The sequence below is a fragment of the Bactrocera tryoni genome, chromosome 1 (assembly GCF_016617805.1).
Source record: "Bactrocera tryoni isolate S06 chromosome 1, CSIRO_BtryS06_freeze2, whole genome shotgun sequence".
NCBI lineage: Eukaryota > Metazoa > Arthropoda > Insecta > Diptera > Tephritidae > Bactrocera > Bactrocera tryoni.
Window position 1 is genome coordinate 71,992,663 of NC_052499.1, and position 23,189 is coordinate 72,015,851.

A 23,189-nucleotide genomic window follows, 5' to 3' on the forward strand; every position below is an offset into this window, starting at 1 on the left:
ACGCAAAATCATAGTTATCTCAAAATTATATATTTGTATGTAGGTCTGAAGATTTCATATCAAATAAAGTTTAAATGAATAAATAAATAAATTATTTAAGTAAAATAAGTGCAAATTCTTTAAAATAAAATATTTAAATATCCTCACAACCATTATAATCTATTTCACCATAAACATTTTGTGTTTCCATGTAATTTTGTGACATTTCGTTTTGCTATATTGACAATTATTTGCTTATGCTTTTTCCATTTTCTTGTATACATTAATATTTCGTTTTTTATGCCTTTCTAGTTTGTGCTAAATATCACATTTTTTAAAATCCTCTAATTACCAATAAATAAATAAATAAATATTTCAAAACCTCAAAATATAGTTCCTTAAAATTGTTCTAAAATATATGATATATTTCGGTTTAGGAAGCTCTAACAATGTGAAGAAAACGAAATAATTTTCAATTGGGCGTAGGGGTAGTGATAGTACGATTTGGATTGCTTGAGAACGTATTAAGAGGACATTATCTCATAAGAAAAAGTGTTTTGGGGACGAAAACTGAAAGTAAAGAAACATTTTGATTAAAAATGTTTAACGATGTTCACCTTGCACGCGTCAGTAAAATTCAACGCAGTGCGGACGTGGCCAAAGGTCCTGTTGAGCCAAAATCTGTCGGTCGACGCTTTACTACACGCAACACCAAAGAAGTTCATTTGGGAAATAATATCACAGACGTGGTATTTGTTAGTAGCAACTCTCCTAGGTCTGGTGATATTGTCGTTACCAAGGAAATTGAATCACCTGATCACACTCAACGCGACAACAATGAAAGTGATAATAACATTAGCTCCTGTTCCACATTGGATATCGGAAAGGTTAGTGGATAATACCTTAAAATTGTTTGGAGTAACAAGAACAAAGAAGTGTTAGTGGTGGTGAAGTAGTGCCTGCATTTTCTTTTATTTATTATTGACATATCACTGCGCAAGTACTCTTGTGATATTGTGATAGGACGAATATTAAAACAGAAAAAAAAAACAAAACGGTGCAAGGTCAGTACAAAAGGAAGAAGGTGTTTAGAAAACTAAGATTTGAATGACGTACAAGTTAAATTTTTATAAAAATTCGAACATAAAATTTTTGAAAATCACTGCAAAATTATTCAAATAAAGCTTATTGGCATAAACCGCGTTGTATTATTATGATCATGGAATATTTACCACCAATTACGAGAAGTTTTAGCTGTATGTGCTGCAGCGAAATGCAGCAACGTCGTCAACAACAACAGTCTTGTAATGAAAATATTGTCCCAACCGAATGGGAGTATGCGATGATATCACAGCCACTACCGCTGCATAGATTTAAAGTAGTCGTATAAAATGCACTCAATTCTTATAATACGTAATAATATGTATGCGGATCTGTGTGTATAATTTTAGGTGGAAAATCTATCACTTCAACAATTGGAATCTCAAGTGCGAGACTTAATGCATCGTCTTCAAATTTCTGAACAACAACGAGCAGATTTACAACATCAATTGGAGGAATGCAACGGAGAAAAAGATTTGTGCCTGCGTCGATTAGAAGTTGTCAGTGCTGCACATGAATGTCGCATAACAGAAATGCACTGCGTCATCGCTGAGTTAAGTAAGAAATTAAGAGCTAAACAAGAAACCGTAATATTAGAGGAAAATGAGCCTGATGAGAGTGGTAAGCTAGTTATCCTATGGACTCAGGAAAAATGTTACAAAAAATAAAAATTTTATTATTTTTTCCAACAGAATTGAGTTATCAAGAAGATGTGTCCGTTTACAATTCCGAGCTAAACTTGACAAACCCCGATGCTGAATGTCAAACTGATATAGTTGAAAGTGGGGCAGAAAAGTCTATCTGTAAAAGTCATAGCACAGGCGATAATGTCCATTGCGTAGATTTAACAGACCAATGTCGGATTAATGATGCGGTTAGTAAAGGACAAGTGGAGGTAGTATATAAAATTTTCTAAACCGAATTTTTATATTGAAAGTTTTTTATACGAAGGCACTTCATGAAGAGATTCTACATTTAAAAGCACAAATCGCTCTACTACAGTCAGAAATAGCTAATAACGAAATATCACCACGTGAGCAAAAACAAAGTACTGAGCAATTCGCATCAACAATTGTTAGTGAAGACAAAAATAGTGAATGTGATCCCAAAAGTATGACACAGTCTCGTATTTATTACAAAATGTCCCATTATTTCTCAGCAAAACACTTTGTGGTAAAATTGTATTACAGATTTTGTAACGCCTCTAAAACCGTATGAGCTGTTATCAGCTCCCCAAGTCCCACCACCTGTAGCGAAAATAGCTGAACGTGTTAAGTTGAAATGTGGCAGCAGACCAATGCCACACAAGCAGGAGTCAAACACTGAAACAGGCATTCCTAATACTAAAGTTCGTAAACTAAAATTAATATTTTTGAGGAAAATTGAATAAACCAATTATATCTCATCATCAAATCAAATTTTCAGATGCAGGACGACGACATAGTTGAGCAAGCCATGACGAATAGTTACTCCGAAATATCTCAAATGGATACGGAAATACAGCGGCTACAACGAAAAGTTGAGCACCTGAAAATGCGAAACACAATTCTATCCCTCTCACTAGACGAGTGTAAAGAACACTGCGAACACCTGTACTTACTTTGTGGCAAATACGAATCTAATGCGATAGCACTGCAAACGGCAGTAAATTGCAGTGATCGTGCAATAGAAGCTTACGATGTTATGTTGGCACTCCTGGAGAGCAAGTATGAACGACATAATAATGCGTATGCGAATGTAAATAACAAATCTATCATAACTATATTAAAAATTTAGGTTAGCATTAATGTCGGAAAAATCTCACAGCGCTGAAGAAAGTAGAAGAGCTGTAGAGACAGTGGCACGACACTTATTAGATCGCTTAGAAAGTGAAAAAAACATTTGTGAGAATAGTTTGGGGCCCTGGCAGTCAACGTAATTTAAAAACTCACAAAAGATTCATTTGAATTAAATAATTACATATTTTCAATTTCAGATTTAGCATTCCGGATAAAGTTTGCGTACCATGGACTACAGACGATGACAACCGCTTACGATACCACGTTTCCAAATTGAAAGGACGTCGTTCAACAGTACAAAATACTATAGTCAATTTGGAGTCACCGTTTAGTGACTTGTATGAGAAATCGCGCGTAGCCATCGAGAGTAGTAGAGGAATGGTTGAAAAAGTTAGTAATACACAATTTGATCTCGAAACGGCTGTAATGATGCAAGAATTATTGAATTTGCGAGAGGAAAATATCACATTGAAATCAAAGATGGAGTCAACGGAAGCAGAAAAACGTATTGCCAACGAACGCAATAGCTCGCTCGAAGAAGCTTTGCAGCAATTGCAACTTCAATTGCAATTGCAACTTCAAATTACAACAGATACGAGTAGCGCACTTTTCCATCGTGAACAGATTGCAGAAAATAGAGTATCGTATTCCGAGTCAGAGCATGTCGCACTTACAGAACAACAATTGGTAGAGGCATTGACACGCGAATCTGAGCTTAAAAGTCGTATACAAACGTTAATTGCATCAGTTACAGCTTCGCAACTTAATACAGATGAACGACACGTCCAGCTACAGAATAATATTCAGGATTTGCAAAAATCAAATTTGTAAGATTTTCTTGAATTTATTTTAAAACTTTAAGCATATTAATATTGTTTGTCATATTTCTAAGAAACCTAACGCAACTCTTGGAGCAAAACAAGCGCAGATATCAAGCACGAGTGCGCAGATTAGAACAGAGAATTGTAGAAATGTCATTTGGTGCGGACAAGAAATTTAGTGGAGAAAAATGTATTGCCAATGATAATTGTATTGGTCGAGACAGTTTCACTTATAATGCTAAAGCACAGCAGCCTCAACGTTTAAAATCAAAAAACTCAGAGGAACTATCACAGTCGTATGAGTCACAACTACAAATACAAGATATCGTGCCTGAGACTACTCTTTAGAATAATAAATAGCGGAACTATGTTCACAACAACAAATACAATACAATTAAGTTCTGTTTCCTATTATTCTAGCCTACCATATGCCAAATTCACTTAACATTTTTAACTAATCTAATCCAATTCCATTCGAGTGTGCCATTTATCAATTGATTTACCGCTTGGCTTAGCTAATCGGGCGCCTTTGTGCAAGTATGCAATATTTAATTAATTGTGCATAAATTACACATGCACATTTCTGCATCACTTAATATAAAGTATTGCGGTATCATAATTAATTCCTTGTATTCACATAATTATACCTTATATATAAATATATATACATATATATATATATACATATGCCTAAGTATGTTTTTGATTACACAATGCTTGTTAATATATTACTATTGTACAAAACGCGCTGAAATAAATTATTAAAATTGAAGCATAAGGCATTTATTCTCTCAATACATTTAGTGGAATGTTATGTGTTTATTATTGAGTCCATTGAGAAATATATGTTTTAAAATTACTCCTACGGAACCGTAATTGTCTTGGATTTCATCCGACCAAGGGCTAACATAACGGTGCTTTGACCAGAAATTGTAAGTAGCAAAGTAATTATGAATTAATAAAATGACGTATTTATATTCTAGATATTAATTAATAAGCAACGAGTAAAAAATGGTTGTTATTTTCTGATTGATTATAATTTTTCATACAAGTTTAATCGTTTATATTATATTTTGACTTTTTCGTAAACATTATAAATATTGCAATAAACTTTGAATGTAGAGCTCGCCATTCACACTACGCTCTCTGCTGCTGTCAATTTAGTTTACAACCAGCAGCGACATCTACAAGTTCGAATGTACAGAAATTGTCCGCCATGTTGGGCTTCCGCCCAAATGCTGTCTTTTTCTGTCCCCTATTGTTTGGTGGAGGACGTTTTCTGCTCTTACAGCGGGATTTTACGCGTATTTTTTAACAATTAGAAAGCAAAAATGGTGAGTTTCTCTTCAAAGAAGTGCGCTGTGTAATTTACAAATGATTAGCTTCTACAAAACTCTTAAAACACGGAAATAATATCCAAAACTTCATACGGAAAGTGTCGTACACGTGTTTAGTGTGGCATTACAACGCCGCTCATAGCTCGCAGAAAATTAATGGATAATAAATGACAGTGCTTTGGTATTTATTAACTTTATTTTAATTTTTTACTTTTAGAGTTTAGCCAACGCCAGACCTTTGGTCTCTGTCTATTCAGACAAAAATGAACAGCTTAAGGATAAGAATATCTGCTTGCCTGCAGTGTTCAAAGCCCCCATTCGTCCGGACATTGTTAACGAAGTGCATCAGCTAGTACGTCGCAACAATCGTCAACCTTATGCCGTTAGCGAGCAAGCAGGTGTGTAAAGAATTGTTGACTAGTATATAAAGTAAATTTAATAACTCATAAAAATTATTTTTAGGTCACCAAACGTCTGCTGAATCTTGGGGTACTGGTCGTGCCGTCGCTCGTATTCCCCGTGTTCGTGGAGGTGGTACCCACCGTTCCGGTCAAGGTGCTTTCGGTAACATGTGTCGTGGTGGACGTATGTTTGCTCCAACCAAAACCTTCCGTCGCTGGCACCGCAAGGTGAATGTCAACCAGCGCCGTTACGCTCTCGTGTCGGCTATTGCTGCATCAGGTGTTCCAGCCTTAGTTCAATCCAAGGGCCATATTATTGATGGTGTATCAGAATTCCCATTGGTGGTGTCTGATGATGTGCAGAAACTACAAAAAACCAAGCAAGCTGTAGTGTTCCTAAGACGTACGAAAATTTGGGCTGACATTCAAAAGGTGAGTTACATACCTTCTGGTTAATTTGGCAGTATTCCGTGCAGATGCAAACAAAGTTATATAGTTTGTTAATGCTGGAATCAAATTGAAATCAATACTGCTATAGTAAAATCTTTTCATAGGCGTTCCAGTGAGAAGTTTCAATACTTATCAATTGGGGTATTTGAAAAGTACATTCAAATACATATATACAAAGTATGGAATAATTGGCGAAATTGTAACGCAAATTGTTTTTCATTTAAACCATAGGTGTACAAGTCGCAACGTTTCCGTGCTGGTCGTGGTACAATGCGCGATCGTCGCCGTATCGCTCGCCGTGGTCCTTTGATTGTTTACTACAAGGATGAAGGTCTACGTCGCGCTTTCCGCAACATTCCTGGCATTGAAACAATGAACGTTGACAAAATGAATTTGTTGAAACTTGCGCCAGGTGGTCATGTTGGACGTTTCGTTATCTGGACTGAATCGGCATTCGCTCGTTTAAACGAATTATTTGGCTCGTGGAAGACACCATCAGCTTTGAAGAAGGGTTACAATTTGCCCCAACCTAAAATGGCCAACACCGATTTATCACGTTTACTGAAATCGGAAGAAATCCGTAAAGTATTACGTGATCCACGTAAGAAGGTGTTCCGTCGCGTCCGCCGTCTGAATCCATTGTCTAACGTGCGCCAATTGATCAAATTGAATCCATACGCTGAGGTATTGAGACGTCGTGCTGCGTTAGCTGCTGAGAAGCGTACTATTGCTAAATCTTTGGCAATCGCTAAGAAGAGGAACGTAGAATTGGCGAAATCGCACTTTGCTGCTGTGGCCACCAAAGCGCAAGCTAACCGCACAAAAATGTTGCAGAAAATTTTGGCTGAACGTAAGAAGAAAGCGGCCACCAAGAAGGCTGCTGCCAAAAAACCAGCCCCAGCTAAGAAGTAAAATGGGTGGAGTTCGATTGTTATGCTTTTCTTAATATGTAATTGAAGAGTAGTTACAAGAGTTCTATTCATAATATAAAATACTTTATAAAAAACACGACTAATGTTATTATTTAAGAGAATATACCATAGGAATTTTGTGAAAAAAATCCGTGCACTATATTTTTAGTGATGAAATATTTATGATTTTTTCATTACCACTAAAGGGTTACTAGTTTGCTAGTGTTACGAATAAGTTCAAAGAGAACAAAATCATGTCTCAATTTGACTCGAATTGGAAAACAAAAACAATAAAATCTTAAAAGAGATAGACACTGAACGATATTTCAGACATCATGCTTTAAAATGCTCGGGTCTATGTAACCGGATTGGACCCGGATTCTCATATGACCAAGGACTGTCAACTCGCCAAAATTCTACCGCTACAGCAACAAAATGCTCCGTCTTAAAACTTATTTTCGAAGCATATTTTTAGGCATGTGTGAATAGTTGAAACCCTTTAAATTAAATTATATGATTCGAGAAGTCAATCAGATTCAATAATGATACATACATACTCAGGTGTGTAGCATGCACACATATTTAAATATCCGAGCTTTTAAAATATTAATTATAAAATAAATTAAATATTAAGCTTTTATGCTATTTTCATTTTTTAAAAAATAAAAAAAATCATTACAACTCGCAAAAAGCATATGTATGTATATACATATACGGATATAGTCAATGTTATGTTTATAATTATTTTCCAAATTAGAAACTTTTCTAAAACTTAATTATACCAGATATAAGTCTTATATGATTCGATCCGCATTAGTTTGTAAATTTAAATGATTCGAACCCAAGGGCAATAGGCCCATTGTTTGTTATCATGCTGTCTTATGCTTTGCACAGTTCTCCCAATATTTCGCTAGTGATTAGAACTGAGTGCAAAGCTTACGCTCCCATTCGCCCGAGAAAACCGAGAAAAGGTCGGCGGTGCGCCAATTGAGATTTAATTAAAATACAAAAATACTGAACATCGAGCGACAGTTTCACCATAATAACAGTCGTCAACACTTCGCCGGTGTGGACAGTTGCAGAAATAATAGCTACTCTTCTTGTTTGTAGATAGCATTTAGTTGCTTATATTCACACCGCAACATAGTTAATTTTATCACACATTATCGATAGTATGGCGGCATCAATAAGTGTATAATATCAGGTTAATCCGAATGATGACATTTGTAAGGATTTACGTGAAGATTAGTGAACGCGTAATTCGATTGTCTGGTTAACTGACGAATAGTCAATTAATACATGCATGTTGCATACGGTACATGTGTGCCTATAATCTACAACGCGCAAGTGAATCCCTCGTATGATATTTTTCCAGCAGCCAGCAGCCACCAACACAATACGTCACAGATCATACGTCGCCCGCTTAGCAGCAGCCGTTGGCCTTATCAATGAAATAGAGTATGGCGGCGCAGTAGCTAAAGACACTCAATTGTTAAATGTGATCGCTTTTATTATTGTTTATACATACATACTGTATATACATATGTAAAAAATATGTGTTTAATTAGAGCGATCGTGTGATTTTGCTATTAAAGAAGAACAAAAATAATAAAAGTAATTAAACACAACAATATTGTGGCATATGTGTTCGCTTTTTTTACATATGTGAATTATTATACAGCATTAAAAAATAAAAACGAGTACTACTAAAAACAAAAACGTAATTAGTTAAACCAAAATGTTAGCTTCATTGCTGAACTTTGTGCAAGGAGCTGTGGAAATGTCTACCATCGGTTGTGTTGAGTTGGCATCAGTGGTTCTCATCGTTTACTATATCTACGCCAAAACAAGGTAATTTCGTCAACTTGAGCGTTGTGTCACGTCAAGTTCAATATCGTTTTTTGTTTACTAGTCTACCGGCGCTGTTAGTAGTTGGGGCAGTTGATGAATTCGTAAACTCGTAGTATAAGTAAATACCGAATATGCATGTATTTATAGCTATGCAAATGCTACATATTTAATTAAATTGTAAAGTTTTTTTAATTTTTAGTTTGCAACTATATTTTGTCAGTATTTTATTCTCCTTGCTTATTTAAGTAACTTATGTACATATGTATGTACATACATACATATATACAAGCGCAATAAAATATGCACAAGTATTTATCTATGTAGTAACGGTACGACACATTAAAAGTAGTCATAGGATAATATATCCGTTTCAGAAACTTATCGTCGAGAACAAATTAAAGACATACATTTGATATAAATATTTTTTAAATCTTTGTTTTAACCTTTGAATTCAAATTATTTTTTGACACTAATAAACCGACGATAAAAAAAATGTATAAAAACATAAACAATGTCCGCGACGAGTGTAGCATCTAAGCAACTGATGACATTAGTTTTATATTAGCCAAACGAACTTTTGAATTCAATTTGAAGGTGAAGAGATTTGACGGCGTACGAAACGCAGTAATTCTATATTTTTTACGATTTCATAATATGTGCATGTGTGACAAAAATTTGGTAGACAAGAATAGGTAATTTATTCTGTTTCGTATTAAAAAACAAATTAAAAAATAAATAATATTATAAAAAGAGACATCTTTGTTATTATCTTTGAGCTCCTCGAGGAGGTACAGAAAGTAATGCAATTACTTGACGTATTTAATTACGACTTTAATTTTATAGTAATGGTGGCTTTACGCATATTATAAATTGTCTGCAGATTGTTTACACCATTCTGAGATTTAAAACTATTACTTAAAAAATAATGACAATCAACAATTGTAATATCACTAATTAGAGTACTCAAATTTCTTCTCATTTATTCTGAATTTACATACATTTGTCTATTTAGTGTTTTATATGTTTATGTAAAAGGACAATCAAACTTTTATAGGCGGCTTTATATGAAGTGTTATTAACTAATTACATATATGTATATGTACATAATATTTTCTCGCTTTTGAGCTTATTGGGTATATTATAAATCGATTAACACTTTTTTATACACGCATAAATACTTGTGTTAATCTTAAAATCCATGAATTATACAGTAACTACTGAAGTGCCTAATTATAAAGAGCAACTCATTAGTTTATAATCTATATGTTTCCCGAAGTTGAACTTAGGACCCTCATTGCTATGAGTGCTTGTACGGTTTCCCAATTTGATTGATAACTTAATACGTATTTCTTTGTACTTGATGTAATAAGAGTATATACATATATACATACATATGCACACACAATTTATATAATTTAAATATCATTTGGATGTAAATTATATATTAAATTAATTGTACATAAGTATTTATTTACAATATGCTTCAGCTGATTAAATTCTCTTAATAAATTACTTTATACTAAGATACTTTCTTATATATTTGTTACAGAACGCTGGAAATCTTAACCAATCTATTTCCTAATTTGAAATTGAATATTAATTATCGGCCATCAATTGTAAAGTTCAACACCATGGGCAATGAACTGTTAACAACACTGCGTAGAAATGTTCAACCGGTAAGCGAAGTATTTTAATTTATTACGAACAGATTAAAAACGATTTCTAATCGCCGCACATTTTTCCTTTAATATACATATCTAATACAATATAAACAAACATGTTTAAGTTTTTTTCGATCTTTAGACAAAATATATGATTTTGAAATATATTTAAAATGACCCTAACAGATTTTATGTTCCAAAATATTTCATTATTTTATTCCGAATGTTAAATGTAATGTCAAATAATTTAAAAAAACAGAAAATCATTTGTATGATGATTATACTAGTGTTAATTTTTGCACGCGCTTATATTAATACAAACAAATATTTTTGAATGTTTCATGTTTTTTTTAATTATTTTATACGTTCAGATTAATTGATAGCGGAAAGAAGAGTCATAGTTACCCATAGACAAAGCGTGATCCAATGCAATATAATCATTTACTTGACTTTTCTATAGCATAGAGGTCGTTTTAACTGTACTAGACAGATTATACTTGAAGGCATTAATTGCTTCTGGAAACTGTCATATACCCCTTATTAGATATTTTATTTATAACCATCTACATACATATATTGCACATAAATATGTATCTAAAGATTCTTTTTAAAAAACTCATATTTATTAAATTATATACATATGTACATATACATATGTATTTATAGTCTAATAATAATATTCTTATACTTTTTCGTCTCAAATATTTTATTGGATTGAAAATATTAGTTTTGTACATTTTTAAGATCCAAGTACTGCTTTAAGTACACAAAAGCATAAATTCTAATTGTTATATTACAACTGTATTTCATTGAATGATAGAAAGAAGTCAATCGTAATAAACATTGTTTACTGAAAACACGAAATGAACATATAATATATAATTATGTTAAACATATACAAATTGTGAATATAACATTTTCTAATTTGTACACATCGTTCCAAAATTTAAAAACAACCCAGATGCTTAAAATTTAATGAGCTTTTTCAGAATATTTAAATAAATGGCAACTACAATATTACAATTTATATAACATTTTTTAAGAGAGCCTTAAGTGCTGGACACATAGAGCGCGACAGGCAGCAGCAGCACGACAGTGAACTGAAAACGTCGTTGTGCATCTTACTACATATACATTTGTGAGAAGCAGCAACAACACAATGGCCGGCATGTACACAAAACAACGCAGTTGTCCATTTTGTATGTACACAATTTCGTTGTGGCCATACTAATTCCTTTCACTTCAATGAAATTTTAATATTTTGTTCAAAGTAAAATTTTTTATGCAAAAAATAAGTAAATAGGTAAATATTTTTGCTTTGTTAAAGCTGTGAATAATTTTACATTTTACATATTAGTGGCATCACCACTCTACCTCATCTCTCTATCTTCCATTCTACTGTCAACTCTACTGTCGTTGGCAAATATAGGATTAAATTGAAGTTAGCGAGAGCGACGACTGTCGGCCTGCAGTCGTGTATTCGTGCAGCTGTCAAAATAACAGTGTCCATAAGAACGTGTGTATTTTAATATTTGACAGATGTAGTTTGCAGTCTGTCGCGCTCTATGCGTTCAGCACTTTACGTGAAATTTGCAACAAATTATTTATAGTTTCTAATCTGGCAACATTACTTATTTTGCCAATTGATGTTTGCATTGCATATTTTTTTGTTGGCTAGTGCTCCATGTAGCGGATTAAAGTATAACTACAGTTGCAGTGCAAATTAATTGTGTTGTTTAGTGAATCTTTCTTGGAAAATATTAGCATAGAGTCCAAAATTGAATGCTAATAATAGCTATTGTTATTTAAGTCCTGCAATTTTTGCTGACCGTTTTGAGTATATCATGTCCGACGATGAATTCCGCGCGCGTGGTTGGTTTGAGGTGGGATGATATACCGGCGTTAATTTTATATAAACATACAAAAATAGCCTTATATGTTACAAATTGTTATTTGTTACGTCACAATATATTTTAAAAATATTGTGTTTTTAGGAAACAAAACAGACCAATGCGCTCACACATGCACAAGGCACGAACAATATGTTGCAGTTAACACCTCATGCCGGTAAAAAGCCATACCAATCAATGTTTGACTGGGGTGTTTACTTCCCGTTTCTAGCGCAATGTTTGCGCATAAAACGTTTTGAATATCCACAGGTGGTTGCATTTCTCATATTCATCATATATAAAAGAATCATCTGTAAGTTCTGCTTTTCAGGTGTCTGGTGCTGCGCAAGAAGATCTAATGATACAACGTGCCATCAAGCAAGCTGCAGAACAAATCGTACGTGAACAGAGAATTGAATCACACAAAACATACAATTTAATTGGTGATACATCAAACGACACGGAAGATTCAAAAAACTACCAAGACATTTTGTCAAATCAAGAACGACGTGCTAATAATATTTTAATGAATATGCGTTCCACACTGAACCACTACTTAATAATGCTTACTTCCTGGTTATTGTACAAGCTTTTACCATGCTTTTTGTCTGGAGTGGTAACGCACACAAGACAAATAGAAACATTAAAAAAAGCTTCGGAACGTGCACCTGGTATTCCTTTAATATTTTTACCATTGCATCGAAGCCATCTCGACTACATAATGGTCACTTTTATTTTGACCAATAATGACATTCGCAGTCCATTAGTAGCTGCAGGCGACAATTTACAGATTCCCGTATTCGGCGGACTCCTACGTGGCCTTGGAGCTTTCTTCATTAAGCGAAAAATCGATCCTGTAGTTGGAAAAAAAGACATTCTTTACAGAGCTATTCTTCAGCAATACATTCAACATGCGCTAAAAATGTCCCATAATGTTGAATTTTTCATTGAAGGCGGACGCACCCGTACCGGAAAGCCCTGTATGCCAAAAGGTGGTATTTTATCAGTAATTGTTAATGCATTTATGGACCATAGCATCCCAGATGCGTTACTAGTTCCGGTTTCGGTTAATTATGAGCGTCTTGTTGATGGAAATTTTGTACGTGAACAAAAAGGTGAAAAGAAGGTACCGGAGTCATTCTGGAAAGCTATGGCAGGAATTTGGAAGGTTTGTGTTTGAAGAAATTTCAGTATATATTGAATATTTACGGATTTAAAATATTACAGACTTTGCACTCAAAGTACGGTCTTATGCGCATCGACTTTAACGAACCATACTCTATAAAGGAACTGGTCCAATCATATAACAAAGTTGCCACAGATGATAGCCAATTCAAAGTGTACAAGCCCTCCGAAAGGTAGGTTAAAAATTGTTATAAATTCTATTATTAAAATTATTGATGTGCAAATTTATTCGCAGAAAACTACAGCACAACCAATCAACATCATCTTTATATGGCACTGACGTGGTATGCGAAGAACATCGCACACTTATAGATAGCATTTCAAGAGAAGTTGTATATGATTGCGCTACCGCCACATCAGTAATGTCAACAAACGCGCTGGCATTTCTAATGTTGACTCAGTTTCGCAAAGGCGCACTAGCCACTGATATCGCGCTGGCACTAGATTCACTTCGTAATCGGTTAAAAGGGCGCAAAGATATGGCATTCGCGGGAGATTCTTTACATATTGTCAATTATTCGGCAGATTTATTAGGCGAAGGTAATAAAGGTTGACTTTTTCATTTGCATATAATAAGCAATGTCGTTGATAACTTAGGTTTAATAATGCGGACGCAGGATGAACGTGGACAGACTCATTTACAACCTGTGCAAAGCATTGAGGCGTCAATTGAGTTATCCTACTATTCAAATATGCTTACACCACATTTTGCTTTGCAATCCGTATTAATGATAACCTTCCACGAATTGTTGTCATTAAACGGAAAGTTCACTAAAACGGCAAGTTCACGTTTGATATAAAAAATATACTCTAAACATTATTGTTTTGTTTTTGTATTTGTCATTATAGGATACCGAAACGGACAATATACCAGGAATTTCGAGAAAAAATCTCATTGATGCAGCTTTAGCAAACTGTGATGTACTACGATACGAATTTATTTTACACAAGCCAACCCAGATATTAAGTAACCTTTTGGAGATTAATTTGGATGAACTAATAGTCAACGATCTTATAAAGTTACCAGAGGTGGGTTTTGTAAAATGATTTTTGAATTGTAATTATTCTTGTTCTCTTAGGTAAGAGAAGAACCTGATAGCAACGCCGAAAGCCGTAAAATTGCCCGTAGTATTGCGGCATACTTAGAAGATGCAGATGACTCTGAATATATTGATTATGTGCCGAATGGGAATAATCAAGATGAACAGCCCGATATATTTTTGGCAAATGACACACTGACTGAACAGAAAGCGATTTGTGAAGTTTTGGCGCCAGTTAGTCATACATATCTCTCGGTAGCTCAATCACTTAGTATTCTGTATAAAAATTCGATGCTCGAAACTGAATTCATTAAGTTCGTTATTAATAGCATATCAAACAAGGTGAATAGTGGAGCTTGTCCATATGGTAAGTGGTATAAAGCTTTACATATAACTAATATTATTTTTGAAATATACATTTCTCTTTTCAGCTGAAAGTGTATCCACAGACTCTGTGCGAAATTGCTTGAAGCTGCTAGAAAAATGGTCAGTGTTAGAAATTTCGAATGATCATGGTTTGCGTCTGTTAACGCTTGGAACGCTTTATGAAACATCCAAAGAATCTGTAAAGACTATTATTGGAAGAATAGCCAAAATAGTTCCGCCAAAAACCGGTTACCTGCATCTTTCAGCATAAAATAACAACGTATTGCCAAATATAATGGAGTTTATTCCTCAATAGGAAACTCCAAAAGAATAACAAAAGCAATGAATTTATCGACTGAGTAACTTAGCATAAAAAGTGAAAATCATTTAACTATTCGAAATAGTTTAAATTATCATAACGATATAATCGTTAAAAGAACCACATTGTCACGTGGACATTTCATTCATTTACATGTATATTAAAAGTAGAGGAAATGATATTAAGCTTTAGTTCCGATATATAAAGGGACTACGCATAAATGTAGACTTTGTGACATAACTCATTTTTTTTTTGTAATAAAATTACTTTAGACTAAGATCTTGTAAAAAAAAAGTGAAAATAAATTTTTTACAACATTTCTAACATATATAATTTATAAATATAGATATGATTTAAAGATTCTAGAAATTTTTATATTGTCTTATGCAGTAGACCAAATTATTGACAATAAACATTTTCAGACTCTTTGTCTATGGATATAGAGATATCCCGGTAAAAGTGTGCATTTCAATTACATATATTTATTTTTATTACTTCTAACACCACATTAGTGCATAAAATCAACGACTTATGTATGTAATTATATTAAATACTGTCTTCTACTGAAAGTTGCGTACTGGAGGAATATGTTTTTTAGGTTAATGTTCCTATTTGGGTCTGCAAATAAATTTTCGAACTATCCAACATTTAAACTACATAATTTGATTATAAAAACAATTTTTAAAAATAAATTTTTTACTCACGTTATAAACAGAATTTTGTTAAATTATCTCTATACATGCATGAAACGATTTGCGAATGGATATAAAATTAATATCAAAATATATTTGTTGTATTGTCGTCTTCATTAATTTTGGCAGCAGTATTAATGGAGTTGTCACTGTTCTGGTGTGATGTGTTCTCATCTGCTGATTCCTCAATCCTTACTGGAGTCTTCACTGTTGCATTAGCACGCTTTTTGCTTGGTTTCTTCCCATTTGCTTCCCTGGCACGATTTTGAAGCCTTTTTAAAGGTTTTCTCTTCCGTGTGGGACCGGCTTTAACTTTGTTTGTTTCGACTGCGGTGTTCTCCTGGCAACATCAAAATATTATTAAATTTAAAATTATATCGTCAAAGGAAAACTTACTTTAGAAACCTTTTCTTCTCTGTTTTTACCACCTATTTCACCAACACATTTAAGTGCTCCACATAAGCATAACTTTTTCTGATTTCCTAATAAATCATCCCAATGATAATTAAATGTTAGTTCCGTGTCCTATAATGTTGACATTGCTTAACGTTTGTATGTCGATATATATGGTTATATTATAATTTTCTTACCGCTGGTATATCTTTAATAGCAAAAAGTCCTATTCGATTCAGACCGTTTACTGACCATTTTTGTGTCTCACAATTCGGGTCACAGGAATGATTCATGAAGCGTGCCAAATTCCCCTTCGGACCCGCATCAATAATGTAGTCCTTCTCCACTGACAGAAAATAGAAATTTTCATCACGATCCAAAGACTTTTGAGATATTCGTTGCTTAAACTCATTATCATCGATGATTTCACCAACGTACTCAATAATAAAATCTCCCGCATTTATGGGTTCTCTACACACCAGCCCGAAACCACGCTCCTTCAGATAGACAACATCTAGCCGTGGTGATAATCTTGATTCGAACATTTGGTTTTGACAACGTTCGCCCGCTGGACACAACTTTGGATTGCACTCATGATATAGAACACGATTCAAACAATTTGAATTCGGCCCACATGGATTCTCATCGTAACTTCTGCATTCACATTTATTGACCTTTTCCAAATCTATGTGCAGTTTAACCGGATGAACGGCCCGATTAGCTTTAATCCGCACATATGGTTGTGGATGTAACTTCTCTTTATTTTCATTTGAAAGGCGTTGTGCCATCTTCTTCGATTTTATAATTTCATATATACGTTTCGCTTCCTCAACGCCGCGATTATAACTCTGATCCAAACCTAAAATACGAGTTATAAAAATATCATTTTTATCTAATATCAAATTAAAAGAATTTTACTTGATTTTGTTTTCGGCGGTTCCGAACTGTCACCCTCCAAATAAAGATAAACGCGACGCCTAGAGATCCAACCATGGTCATGTGTTCCAAAGAAACGAACTACAAAATCATTTGGGTTATGTGCCTTTCGTCTGATATTTTGTGGTATTTCTGTTGGTGGCAGTATTATAGCCGGCCACCATCGGAACGAATTGAATTTAGCCCATACCATTTCCCCATACAATGGCAGACGACCAGACTCACACTCCTCACATATGTAACCTTCACTTGGATCAAGGGGGATATTTAAACATTTCGCGTGCACAGCGGTTGGACAAGTTTCACAACAGATTACCTGACCGCCTCCTACGCAAATGAAACACCAACTGACGTTCACGTGTCCATCTGATTTACTTGATATACCATGGCGAGGGCATATTATATGCGCTGCTGTCAGTATTTGAGAACCGGCAGGTATGCAAGTCGAATCCATATGATAACTAGCAGGACATTTCACACATTTTGTAAGTTTCGAGTTACTTAAATGTTGAAATTTGCCTTTGGGATCATCTGAAACACAAGTGTGACAAACATGCGACGGGCAGCGAAAAGATTCAATTTTATTTTTCGATTTGGTGAACTTTGCTTGTGGCCAATATCTACAACAAGCAGTATGGAAAGCTTTCGAACAATGAGGCATGTTACATAAAATTAATTCTTCCTTGTTTGAATCTGATGAATTGTCTTCTTTGCATACTGCACAAACAGGGGGCTTTCCTATTGCACAGGAATCGCAAATTACTTCCATATTTACTTTAATGATGTGATCATCAACATCTCCGTCGGCAGTAACATGGTAATTGTTTAATGATGATGAGGTGCCAGCAATTTCCTGACCGTTATTTATTGAAGCTATTGGATTTTCAAATGACGCTTTCATATCAACGGATAATTTAGAAGAACTACGCCTTACATTTATAATATTTGATTTTCGACGACCTCCGTTCCGCGTTTTTTTTAAAGCTGTTGGATCTTTTCCAATACAATCAGCATGCAACCAAGTCTGACAACCTTTGGCACATCTGACCAATGGACCACCGGGATGAAGACAGTACTTACAAACAGGATCACGAGCTAATCCTCGAAATAAATACTTGTTATCTAAGTTGAAAATATCATCGATAACTTCTTCAATAGGTCGGTTCAATTGACGTTTGGGTTTGTTATCAACTGCTTGAACTTCACCTTCTTCTTGTTGTTGTTTCCCTTGCGGTTCCAATTCGAATTCATTATTAAATTTGGTTGGTAAACTATGACGATGTTTCAAAGTTTTTAATCTATTCGAAAGCCGCTTGACAGCACCTTCTCCACTACCATTTTCAACAAGACTAGAGCCCAGCTCATGCTCATTACTTCCTGCCTGCAATCGCCGTTTTATTTGATGTATATTAATCTGCTTTAATGCCCAAATGTTCCGTGATGCAACCATTAAGCTTCTTTCCAAAGATTCGTCCATATTATCTTCCAATACGAATTCTCTCATAGCGTTGTAAAACTTTCTATATTCGCTGTTACCCATTTCCATTTCATGCAACGCAGCAAACGAAGCCAAAGTGTTAGTTTCGTTTTCTTTAACTTGCACAGTACCGGAATTATTATTAGAGCTTTCATTAGTCTCGTTACTATCTCCACCTGAGTTCTCTGTAGTTTGCTGCGGTTGTGTAAAAGCATCACTTAATTTTCGTCGCTTCGTTTTCGATACTGGTTTTAGCGGTGAATAGGCGGGACTGTAAGGCGAAACTGAACGATCGCGTTTTCCCGAAGCCAAAGGATTTTTTACTATTAAACTTTCCATAGGATCGTGACTTAAACTATCAGTTCTACTATTGTTGTCCGTGCTCAATTTTCGTTGTTTTCTTTGTATTTTTTGCAAGACTCTAAAAAAATATTATTTATTGAAAAAAATACAAAAATTTAAAATGTTTACAATATGTGTATTTATGAATGTATTTTATATTAGCAATATTAACTAAAAATTATTATTAGTTGTCAATAAAAGAAAAAATAAAATAATGTTGCTAAGTAATTTCAATTTCACTTACTTTTTATGCTCGTAAATTTCAAAAAACTTTGTTAACCTATCCTCGTATACGATTTCAGAGACTTTATTTGCTTCTTTTATTGCTTCACGCCAGATCATTACTTTACTTGGCTTTGGTAAAAGTACCTTATATTTTAGACTCTTCTTGCCATATTTTTTGCGTATTTCACGCATATGTTGCTTGTAATTTTCTAGATCGGTATATGGGATGAGGTTTTCACGTTTTACCCAATTCCTCCGACCGCTATCAGCAAAGAATCGTACATGAACTAATACATATTCTTCCCCATTACGCACATTGCGTTCAGATGACAACGTCCTACCATCGGGATCCGGACATACTATGCAAGGCCAATAGCAGTAAGAGTATATTTGTCCCCAAAAGATATCTCCTGTTGAAAATGTCATCCAATCCATTCCCGTTACCACAGAAGAGCCTTTAGCGCTATCTAAACTGGTTGCAGAAGGTGATTTCGCACTTAAACCAACGACGTTGCTTAATATCATGGACTCGCCACTCTCTCCTCCCTCTAAATCGTACCGTAACATTGCCTCTGCATCGTCTATGGGACTTTCAACGATTTCCAGTTTACATTCCGTGGTTTTATCAAAGCTATCATTTTCGATTTTTACTTCTGCTGTTGGATTAATGAAGTTGTCCAGAGAATGAAGTTCTGTTGTAGAGGCTTCCAAATTTTCTTCGCCAACCTCACTAGTTCCACCTTTGGAAGAGTTAGCAATATCTGATCCTGCATTATTTACAACACTTGTCGATTCCTTTTTTATTAAATTAGCGATATGTGTTGTTTCTTGTTCATTATACTCTTCATTGCTTTCAGTTATTAAGCAATTAATGATATTGTTTATTTGCTTTTGCGGCAGATTTACCAAATCAGGCGAATTATTATTATTTTCGCAATGAACATCAATGAGTGTTTCATTATTTCTTGAAAGTGCAGGTTTACTTTCATATATATCGTTATTTAATATAGTATTTGGACTTACAGCTAAGTTTTTCACTATTTTTTCTTTGCTAATATCATTTAACACAACTGAGCCATTCCGTGCTAATAATTTATCAATGGGACTCTCAAATTTTTTGCGCGCTGACAATCTATTCGGGGACGGCGTTACTGATTGATTTGCCGCTCGTCTGACGCAGCCTAACAGTGCTTTGGACGAATCAGACAAGACTTCACTATCGCTACCTCCTCCTATCTCGGGACTGGCAACATATACAAGTAATTTACGATGACGAGAACTTCTAGTTTGAAGACCACCATCACTTTCGCTGCTAGTTATGGCAACTGTTGACGATGATGGGGGTGTCGTAAATCCAATATATTTAGGGCTCAAGTCCGAATATAAATTGGCTAACATGTTACGTTTCCCTTAACAAATACAATAACGAAATGTTATCATAGTGAAATTTTTTTTTGCATAAACTATGAACAACTCACTGCGTGGCGTAGACGAAGACAATCTATTGCCTGAACCAATACACGTTGATGTATCTTTTCTTTTTCCCTCATTGTCCGAGAATCTGGTTGTTGTTGGTGTCGACAATCGAGGCTCATAGTTTTCTGGTTTATTAATAAAATTACACTTTTCACTTTTCATTCTTTTGAGCTTTTTATCGAAAGTGTTTTTATTGCTATTAACACCTTTAATACTTTCTACCGGATATCCAAAAGAAGTATCAGCTTCTATTGCCGAACTGCTACGTGTTTCTACATTGGTCGCGTTATTTTGTTTTTGCTCGGAACGCATATTTCGTTCCTTTTGCAATATACAATTTCGAATTCACTTTTTATACTTATTTAAAACGCTTGATTTGCATTGATTTATATAAATATAAGCAATTTTATATAAAAATGAGGATCACCAAGCCTAGAATTTATAAAGCCGATTCGACATACGCGCCAAATTTCCGCAGCTGTTAGTTTAAGTGTTGCCATATTTTTTAGAAATTTTGCAAATGTCAGTTTCTACTGTCACATGTCATTTAGCACTTATGTATGTCTAATACAAATTTATACATATATGTATGTATATATTTACAACTATTTGGTATTTATTTAGAGTCCATATAACTGCAACAAAAATTTGTTACAAATTTGCAACAAATTTCAAGTAGACATACATTTCTAGAACATTGTACAAATAGGATTGTTTATCTGGCTTTCGAAGTCTAACTTTTAAATGATTTATTCGGACTCGTACACATGCATACATACATAAGTATGTTCAAAAGCATATAATAACCTATGAAGTAAAACTATATTAGATAAAAACATATCTCATGAATATACTTATTTTCGTACATATGTACATATATGGGTTATCAGTCGTGGAGGGAATCAGCATTTGTGCACATTTAAATTTCTAAATTTCACAATTAATTCCTGCAATAGCGATTTGAAATAAAGCTTGCTTGGAAATGTCATATCAAAACAATCATCCTGTTAGCTATAATAGGTAGATCAATTTATTCTACGTATGCAGCTACTTATGTATATGTACATATGTACATATAAATGGAAATGGTGGTAACGAATTTCAACTTAACAATAATGAAATCACATGCAAATACTTAGCTATCAGCTGGACAATCAGTAATTTAAAACTGCACTGAAAATCAATTACAGTATCATATTCAAAAGCCAAATGTATCTCTTTACTGTGATGGTATCTCAAAAGAAGGATTATTCCAAACTAATATACATAAGTTTGTTGAACGATACATCGATGTTCTCTCGTTTCTTATCAGATATGGGGGAGAAAGAGTTTTCATCCTCCATGGAATGACACAGCGCATAATGGGGTTATATCCACAAGTGCAACTACGATTTTTTTGTGAATTAATTTTGAAGACGCATTTTATTTAATAAATACATAAATCAAAAAAATAATAAATGAATAATTGAAGCCCTAATTGTACTTTGATAATCGATGATTCTTTTTGAAAATATTTCGAATCTTCAATTTCTGGAGATCGAAGTACCTTCCGCTAACGGCAGTCAACCTTCGTCATTATATCGTATACAATAATTTAGAAGATTTTGAGTATTTAATTAAAAAAAAAAAATAAATAAATAAAGCAGTACTCATTTTATGCAAGTGACCAACCTAATTTAAAGCTCACTAATATCTAAAAAATTAAAAATTTTTTTTTAGTTTTTTTGAAGATTCATCATTTTCCCAAAAAAACAAAAAAATACATTAACACGGACTGAAGGTCATTCATTTAATCGGTTCATTGTGGTACGGTTACTTAGGTACTAAAAAAATCAATTTTGAGTAACATCGCTGAAGTTTGTAATTCTCACCTCCTACTATGTGCGTTGGGGGAAATTTTTTTCACCGACTGTATATCGGGAAAAACTCATTGAAAGAAACTAAATTACCGACTGTATATCGAGAAAAACGCATTGAGAGTTTTTGCAGTATATTACACTAAATGAAACAAATTTTACAAATACGTTCTTCAAACCACCGACACTATGTGTTGAATAACCTTCAAATTTCTGAAATTACATAAGTACATTCGAAATATTTTGAATTTGAGTCCTGCAGTAAGTTATGATGTGATTTTAAATCACCCTGATTGGCGTCAACGTAGTTAAGGCAATTAGCGTAGAGTTCCTATATAAAAATCTGCATCTCGCAATGTCTAATATAATTTAAAATTTTGGGAACATTTGAGTTTTTTAATATTTCATAATACTGTCCCTTAAATTTTCATCATCAATTGGCAGTTGTATGTGCTCGAATTTATATCTATTCAATTTCAATTCATAACAATAATTAATAGATTATTTTACAATAATTATTCCTATATTATTTAAGCATATTAACCTCAAAATGAATATCAACGAAATCATAACACTGTACGAAATGGATATGCAAAGAGTTCGGTTTCAAGGTCACCTGTATCGACGACCGAAAATTATGTAACCAAGCCAACATTATTGTTAAAGAAAGCTAACCTTGAAATGAAGAGCAAAGACATGTGGA

At 34.0% G+C, this 23,189-nt stretch overlaps 4 protein-coding genes across 8 annotated transcripts; 3 read left to right on the forward strand and 1 right to left on the reverse strand.

The window, feature by feature from the left end:
* Positions 1 to 330: 330 nt before the first annotated feature.
* LOC120782182 (colorectal mutant cancer protein) lies at positions 331 to 4,093 on the forward strand. 3 transcript variants are annotated; one of them, XM_040114321.1, is made up of 9 exons: positions 331 to 866; positions 1,431 to 1,701; positions 1,773 to 1,975; positions 2,032 to 2,206; positions 2,271 to 2,428; positions 2,506 to 2,786; positions 2,857 to 2,994; positions 3,056 to 3,685; positions 3,751 to 4,093. In XM_040114321.1, exons 1-9 carry the CDS (start codon positions 579 to 581, stop codon positions 4,025 to 4,027), a joined length of 2,421 nt encoding a protein of 806 aa, XP_039970255.1. In that variant the 5' UTR covers positions 331 to 578; the 3' UTR covers positions 4,028 to 4,093. The 3 variants fall into 3 exon arrangements, with proteins under 3 accessions (XP_039970255.1, XP_039970257.1, XP_039970258.1); XM_040114323.1 differs by having other exon boundaries at positions 332 to 866; positions 2,032 to 2,191; XM_040114324.1 differs by lacking the exon at positions 331 to 866 and adding an exon at positions 1,066 to 1,357.
* Positions 4,094 to 4,915: 822 nt separating this feature from the next.
* Positions 4,916 to 6,875, forward strand: LOC120782039 (60S ribosomal protein L4). The gene is made up of 4 exons (XM_040114197.1): positions 4,916 to 5,013; positions 5,234 to 5,414; positions 5,479 to 5,849; positions 6,099 to 6,875. Exons 1-4 carry the CDS (start codon positions 5,011 to 5,013, stop codon positions 6,777 to 6,779), a joined length of 1,236 nt encoding a protein of 411 aa, XP_039970131.1. The 5' UTR covers positions 4,916 to 5,010; the 3' UTR covers positions 6,780 to 6,875.
* A 964-nt stretch (positions 6,876 to 7,839) lies between these two features.
* LOC120777159 (glycerol-3-phosphate acyltransferase 1, mitochondrial) lies at positions 7,840 to 15,561 on the forward strand. Of its 2 annotated transcripts, XM_040108713.1 has the most exons (10): positions 7,840 to 8,629; positions 10,179 to 10,305; positions 12,285 to 12,449; positions 12,511 to 13,347; positions 13,407 to 13,537; positions 13,600 to 13,904; positions 13,962 to 14,143; positions 14,214 to 14,393; positions 14,444 to 14,771; positions 14,836 to 15,561. In XM_040108713.1, the coding sequence occupies exons 1-10, from the start codon at positions 8,517 to 8,519 to the stop codon at positions 15,039 to 15,041; spliced, it is 2,574 nt and encodes an 857-aa protein (XP_039964647.1). In that variant the 5' UTR covers positions 7,840 to 8,516; the 3' UTR covers positions 15,042 to 15,561. The 2 variants fall into 2 exon arrangements, with proteins under 2 accessions (XP_039964647.1, XP_039965461.1); XM_040109527.1 differs by lacking the exons at positions 7,840 to 8,629; positions 10,179 to 10,305 and adding an exon at positions 11,969 to 12,173.
* On the reverse strand, positions 15,552 to 21,060 carry LOC120776156 (probable histone-lysine N-methyltransferase Mes-4). Of its 2 annotated transcripts, XR_005705466.1 has the most exons (7): positions 20,633 to 21,060; positions 19,174 to 20,563; positions 17,093 to 19,008; positions 16,372 to 17,033; positions 16,178 to 16,306; positions 15,794 to 16,121; positions 15,552 to 15,707 (listed from the first exon to the last, which is right to left on the reverse strand). XR_005705466.1 is itself a non-coding variant. In XM_040107070.1 (6 exons), the coding sequence occupies exons 1-6, from the start codon at positions 20,940 to 20,942 to the stop codon at positions 15,867 to 15,869; spliced, it is 4,662 nt and encodes a 1,553-aa protein (XP_039963004.1). In that variant the 5' UTR covers positions 20,943 to 21,060; the 3' UTR covers positions 15,552 to 15,866. The 2 variants fall into 2 exon arrangements, 1 of the variants encoding a protein (XP_039963004.1); XM_040107070.1 differs by having other exon boundaries at positions 15,552 to 16,121.
* Between the last annotated feature and the right edge of the window lie 2,129 nt (positions 21,061 to 23,189).

Coding starts and splice junctions, on each gene's coding strand:
- LOC120777159 (XM_040108713.1), top strand. CDS start 8,517: ATGTTAGCTTCATTGCTGAACTTTGTGCAAGGAGCTGTGGAAATGTCT. Junction 8,630..10,178: donor TATATCTACGCCAAAACAAG/GTAATTTCGTCA, acceptor TATTTGTTACAG/AACGCTGGAAATCTTAACCA. Junction 12,450..12,510: donor AACGTTTTGAATATCCACAG/GTGGTTGCATTT, acceptor TCTGCTTTTCAG/GTGTCTGGTGCTGCGCAAGA.
- LOC120782039 (XM_040114197.1), top strand. Junction 5,415..5,478: donor TGCCGTTAGCGAGCAAGCAG/GTGTGTAAAGAA, acceptor AATTATTTTTAG/GTCACCAAACGTCTGCTGAA. Junction 5,850..6,098: donor TTTGGGCTGACATTCAAAAG/GTGAGTTACATA, acceptor TTTAAACCATAG/GTGTACAAGTCGCAACGTTT.
- LOC120776156 (XM_040107070.1), bottom strand. CDS start 20,942: ATGCGTTCCGAGCAAAAACAAAATAACGCGACCAATGTAGAAACACGT. Junction 16,307..16,371: donor CTATTAAAGATATACCAGCG/GTAAGAAAATTA, acceptor TCAACATTATAG/GACACGGAACTAACATTTAA. Junction 16,122..16,177: donor GAGAAGAAAAGGTTTCTAAA/GTAAGTTTTCCT, acceptor TGATGTTGCCAG/GAGAACACCGCAGTCGAAAC.
- LOC120782182 (XM_040114321.1), top strand. CDS start 579: ATGTTTAACGATGTTCACCTTGCACGCGTCAGTAAAATTCAACGCAGT. Junction 2,207..2,270: donor CAAAAGTATGACACAGTCTC/GTATTTATTACA, acceptor ATTGTATTACAG/ATTTTGTAACGCCTCTAAAA. Junction 2,787..2,856: donor TTGGCACTCCTGGAGAGCAA/GTATGAACGACA, acceptor TTAAAAATTTAG/GTTAGCATTAATGTCGGAAA.